The following is a 5,997-nucleotide window of genomic DNA, read 5'->3' on the forward strand; positions in this document are numbered from 1 at the left end:
CCCAAAAAATCTTAACCATTCACTTTACGAAAAATCTCCCCACAAAATCTTAACCATTCAATATGCTGCCATGGATTTTTTTAATAACAAAATTTCAATCCTACGATGAAAGTTGTAGAAGGGTTTTTAAAGGGCAGCAAAAAAGGCAACTTGAATTAACCGATATATGGTGACTATTGGAATGCTCCTGGGAGAGGTTGAGGACGTGTCATGGGATTTGGGAAGCTACTGGTTTTATCAAGGTAGTTAAATCATTGTCTATGTCTTGTGTATTTTGCTCCTTTGATTGGATTCTAAGGTGTTGTAATACTCCAAAAAAAAAAAAAAAATGATGCTTGTAATTGGGGCCTTAACTGTTTGTTAGACAACAATTCTCGTGAGGGCTACGGACTCAGCAGACTGACAATTCAGTCTCTAAACGCCTTTTATGTACATATGATTTCTTAGTGATATAATCACTTTTCCAAAAAAAAAAAAAAAAGAAGAAAAAAAGATTGGTTGCTCAAAAAGCTCATTCAAAATCATACAATTTTTTGAGTCTCATTGTCTTCGTGAAAAGAGAGAGACTACATTTGACTTTTAAAAATAAATTTTCATATATATACATACATATATACACATACATATATATACATACATATATATATATATATATATCCTTTTGATTTGGTTGTGGCTCATTGAAAAATTCACCCCCTCTCTCGCTCTCGTTTTCTTTGCACTAAAGAGATACCTGATATTGAATTTAGGCGTAAATCATGCAACTATAACCTTTTTTTTAGGTACTGTTTTACTTATGAGCACACAATTTATGCACATGAAACCATTTAATTTTCTCATAGCTTGATTTTCACCCGGAACGGATTCTCTTTTCTTTTCCTTAGTAGCTTACTGGTGACTTATATACATACATATAATATCAATTCTACTTTCATTTGTATTTATGTTAGAATACTTTTTCCTAACAACATAGTCCTATCACTTTAATAAAACAAATTTATTTTTTTCTCATGATTTATTTTTATTGAAAATGAAAATAATGAAATTCTATTTTTATAATAGAATTCAAGAACTCAAAAGTTTTCAAATAAACAATTTAACTCTCGCATTAAGCCTCACACGTGCAAGCATGTAGGCTTCAATAACTAGAGTGAAAATGAAAAAATTGAGAATTTATTTTTAAGAGTGCATGAGTCTGGACTTTTATTATTTATTTTTTATAAATATTTTTTTATTAGTGTAATTATTTAATTAAAAATGTTATGAATTAAGAATAAAAAATAAAAATTATAACTTACACATATTTAAAAAGTATTTATTAAGATTATCTAGTAAAAATGAGCTCCGCTCTTTTGGCCGTTTAATCACCTGCTCAACCGGTCGGACAGCATGAATAAGTTTTTAGTATTATGTTATTATTATTTTTTTGTTTTTGGTAAAGAGCTTAAGCACATAAAGTTATACACAAACTTCACCAACCCTTTCAAGAAAAAAAAAAAAAATACATGGTTACTTCGGCGTTGACTCTGAGACTTGCTTAAATAAAATCCAAAGACTTGATTTTAACAGTAACACTTCCTAAATAACAACAACAACAATAATAATAATAATATTCCAATAAGAAGAATAGGAAGACATGAAGTAAATTTTACTTTCGTGGACAGAGTATTGTAGGTCACGCGTGACATAGGGTTGACGATTCAATGAAAGCAGAACCCTACTTCCACAAAGGAAGTATCGCAGATGTTGTCAACCGGCCTCTACTTTCTGAGTTTATTACCTGTATTAAAACAACGATTTTGACCAACATACAAAACAGCAACAGCAACAACAACTTAGGAAGAGGAAGAAGCCGTATTGTATATGTAATTATTTTTATCCGTGAGACACGTATTGGGCAAGAAATGCATGCCCCAGTAGGAAATCCTGCGTCGTGTTTCTGACTCCGATGTCCCCAAGAAAGAAGAGCTTGCCCGATTCAACCTTTAAGATAAGAGCTTTCGGTGGTTTTCTCAACTCGAAATGTCAAACTCTTGACTAAGCAATTCTAATTAAGAACTAATATATATATATATATATATATAATTTTTTTTTCTTTCCTCACTCTTGTTCTAAAAGAAGTATCCAATGAGTTTCCGAAAATAGTCCGACGACAGATGGGGATTCTCTCCCTCTTCCGCGAAGGCTTTAACGCCTACCTCCCTTCCCCAACAACCTCTCACTCTCGCAATCGAAGCAGCCGAATAATGCCTTCTTCTAATTATGATTCTGCTTCTCCTTCTTGTTCTTCCTCTGCACGTACTTGGCAAAAACAACGCAGCGCCGACAATTTCTTAAACGAACCAGAACCAGAAGATTGTCTCGCCCAGCGGCGGCTCACGCGGCAGAGGAAGCTCCGCTACGTCAGCAACCACGAGCTCGGCCTCAGCAGCCGCTTGAACGATCAGCGTTCTCGCTCCTCCCCTGCCTCGCCTGACTCCGCTAGGAAATCGAGGTCTCCTTGTGGGCCCGACCATTGGTCCTTCTCCGCTCTCCCACATCCTTTGCCGCTTCCTAAACCTGATTCTCCGCTTGACAGGTGAATTTGCATTTATTTATTTATTTAGTATCTTAATATTAGTGATATTTTTTATTTGGTAGAACTGTAATGATGTTAATCTACATGCCCTGGTATATCAGGAAAAGGACGGATCAAACAACGAAAATCTCAAGCAAATTATGTCAGAGGAGGTTCTCTCAGGATTCAAATGTGGGAACTCTTCTTCATGACAGCTTGGGGCCGAATAACAATGTTTCGGCCAAGAACACTGCGATTCCGATTTCGAGTTCTCCGATTTGTCCTTTAAGACTAAACGCCGGGGACATCATTTTGCCTTCTTCTCATGCCGTTAGTAATAATTACTCATACCATTTTTGTGCTCCAAATTGCCGTGCACAGGAGGAGCCAAAACCAGTCAAGCCTCTTAACTTGAGGACGAGTGTTCTTTCCAAGAGTGCTCCAACAAGCGTCTTCTCGAGCCCCGCCGTTAGCCCGCGAGGTGATACGTCTCCTCTGCTCTTGGCACCTCAACAGTTTCGTGATCTCAACGTTCATAAGGCGAAAATCCTGCTCAGTGCGAAGAATTCTCCAGTGCATAGCCCCATAAACAGAAACGTACTGCACAATCAAAGCAAAAATCCTAAGGGAATTTCGTTTCCCTTCCATAATACATCACTGGTAGAGACGAGTAATGCGGAGAGGCCCGAAAGTAACTCTCATGTCAATGCCCATCCATTGCCTCTTCCTCCGGGGGCTAATGTTGCATCACAACCTCTTGCCCTTCATCATAACGTGGAACCTCTAAGTGTGCCATCAATGAAAAGCCAATGGCAGAAAGGGAAACTCATCGGTCGCGGCACATTTGGTAGTGTTTATCTTGGAACCAACAGGTATGATTATAAAGCTAATACTGAGCTTGTTACTAGATACATGTACCTTAATTGTATATGTGATTAAAAATATTTTATTAACTAGATTCATGTATCTTAATTATTTATGTGTTTAAAAATATATTTATCTATATTACAGAGAGACTGGGGCCTTATGTGCTATGAAGGAAGTTGATCTTATTCCTGATGATCCTAAATCTGCTGAATGCATAAAGCAATTAGAGCAGGTCACTCCTGGAATCTCTCTGAATTTATTTAATTTATACAGAAATTATTGTTACAACTTTTTGACGGTCCGACTTAAGATTTGTTTCAGGAAATTAAAGTTCTGCGTCAATTAAAGCATCCAAACATTGTCCAATATTATGGGAGTGAAATAGTAAGTCAATGTTTGGTTCATCTTGGATTTTAATTGGGAGAATTCATTTACTTAATGTGACCCTTTAGCAAGTTTGTTTGACTAGTACTGTTTTCAGGTTGATGACCACTTTTACATATATTTAGAGTATGTTTATCCTGGATCAATCAGCAAATATGTTCATGAACATTGTGGAGCTGTCACAGAATCCGTTGTTCGCAATTTCACCCGTCATATCCTGTCTGGACTGGCTTATTTGCACAGCACGAAGACAATCCATAGGTGAGAATTGTGACGCTTGCTAAGGGAGAATAGAGTAATTGATTATTTGTAGAAATATTTAACATATACAATGTTTTGAGAGAGGAGATTTCATATGCTCTGCAGGGATATCAAAGGCGCAAATTTGCTTGTTGATGCTTCAGGCGTGGTTAAGCTTGCTGATTTCGGAATGGCAAAACATGTGAGTTCAATATTTCGACAAGCTTTGGTTTATTATAGAGATCCATAATTTGATCATGTCTTATATGTGTGATTAACTTCCTATTTTAAGCCTGCAACAATTCTTTTAGGCGAATTTTTGTATCTAAATCATTGTTTGTGTACTCAGCTTTCGGGACTATCGTGTAATCTTTCTTTGAAGGGGAGTCCATACTGGATGGCTCCAGAGGTATTTCAAGTTGCCAATTTACAGACAAGTCCTACAATTTTGAATTTTGTATCTCTTGTAGTTCCTTGTAATAAGACGGTTTTTGTAGGTCATAAAAGCTGTGCTGCAGAAGAGCACCAATCCTGATCTTGCCTTGGCCATTGACATATGGAGCTTAGGTTGTACCATCATCGAGATGCTGAATGGCAGACCTCCTTGGTGTGAGTTTACAGGGGTAAGTGACTTAACATGTTATGCTTGTTTGCATTAGTTTTAGGCCTTTTAAACTTCTCACATGCCTCTAAACTTTGGCTCTTCAAATGTAACGCAGAAATATTAGGCTTTTCTTGTAGAAGTAGAACTTTGATCCATTTGTATGGATGAACAAGGCGTTGACCAACTTTATTGCATCTAAAGAAATTTTTTGTTTGTCTTTTGCAGCCTCAAGCTATGTTCAAGGTGTTGAACAAAACACCACCTATACCAGAAACATTGTCACCAGAGGGAAAGGATTTCCTGAATTGTTGTTTCCGGCGAAACCCAGCGGAGCGTCCATCAGCTGCTATACTACTCGACCATCCTTTTATTCGGAATTCGCACGACCACAATGTAGCAGCCGCAACACACAATTTCTCTACAATGAACCTAATGGTAAGTGCACAGGTCTGCAAAAAAACAAACTAAATAACACAGATGTAGGATTATGATTTATGTGCTGACCACGACATGTTTTTGCAAACAATCTCTGTAGGATAAAGTGCACGCTCGAAGAGACCGCGACAAACATAAAATCAATTTCTTGTCGATCTCTCCACGCCCAAGGACAGGCACCACAAGTGGAAGTATGCCATATTTTGGCAACACCGTTTCCTCTTGGACACTTGCATAATCAAAATCGAAATAACTATAATCTGAAATCCTACTCCTCTAAAAGAGGCAACAAAGTTTAGCGTCCCCACAAGAAAATGGTACTTTTTACAAAGAAAGACCTCTTGATGCTGTGAAGTTAACAAAAATTGCATTGCTCTTGATAAGGGAAGCCATTTGCATAGCTCCTGCTATGGAACGAAACTAAAAGTCGATTGTAAGGGAAGCAAGTGTTCTGCCTTATGCTTCCAGTTGTCTAATAAACTCATACTTGACCTGTAGAAGATTAATATGTACTATGAACGAAAGACGCTGTACATATATAATTTTTTGTAGATATTAAGGGCCCGGTTGGTTCCGATTAAATTTGTTCACGCTAATTAAGCCTTGCGTAGGTGCCTTCGCAGTTGAGTACTTGTGTTTTCGCAGTGTCTTCTAGATCGTTGCGTTTTCAATTTACATACTAAAAAACTTCTTGTTAACACTTGCTGATCGCCTATTTTTCTTGTCGTTTTCCAGTTTTGTTGCAGTTTTCAAGTGTAGTTGCATTTTGATCTTATTACGGTGTTGAGTTTCTTTTGTCCATTACCTTTTTTTTTTTTTTTTTTTTTTTCTAATGAATTTGTCATTACTTGGCTTTGTGTAATGTGTAGTCGTTACTTTTTCTTCTTTTTTTTTTTTTTTTTTCCTTTTT

The 5,997-nt window shown here is 36.9% G+C and overlaps 1 protein-coding gene across 1 annotated transcript; it reads left to right on the forward strand.

The window, feature by feature from the left end:
* The first annotated feature begins 2,111 nt into the window (after positions 1-2,111).
* On the forward strand, positions 2,112-5,756 carry LOC112090313 (mitogen-activated protein kinase kinase kinase 5-like). Its single transcript, XM_024161316.1, has 10 exons — positions 2,112-2,578; positions 2,680-3,429; positions 3,569-3,656; positions 3,746-3,808; positions 3,906-4,069; positions 4,175-4,250; positions 4,398-4,457; positions 4,546-4,671; positions 4,878-5,087; positions 5,188-5,756. The coding sequence occupies exons 1-10, from the start codon at positions 2,157-2,159 to the stop codon at positions 5,323-5,325; spliced, it is 2,097 nt and encodes a 698-aa protein (XP_024017084.1). The 5' UTR covers positions 2,112-2,156; the 3' UTR covers positions 5,326-5,756.
* The last annotated feature ends 241 nt before the right edge of the window (positions 5,757-5,997 follow it).

This window comes from Morus notabilis, unplaced genomic scaffold (assembly GCF_000414095.1).
Source record: "Morus notabilis unplaced genomic scaffold, ASM41409v2 Scaffold250, whole genome shotgun sequence".
Taxonomy (NCBI): Eukaryota; Viridiplantae; Streptophyta; class Magnoliopsida; order Rosales; family Moraceae; genus Morus; species Morus notabilis.

Bases quoted from the DNA above. Each gene is read 5' to 3' on its own strand.
- LOC112090313 (XM_024161316.1), top strand. From the start codon at position 2,157: ATGGGGATTCTCTCCCTCTTCCGCGAAGGCTTTAACGCCTACCTCCCT. The intron at 3,657-3,745 runs GTCACTCCTGGA...GATTTGTTTCAG, and splicing joins GCATAAAGCAATTAGAGCAG to GAAATTAAAGTTCTGCGTCA. The intron at 4,251-4,397 runs GTGAGTTCAATA...TTGTGTACTCAG, and splicing joins ATTTCGGAATGGCAAAACAT to CTTTCGGGACTATCGTGTAA.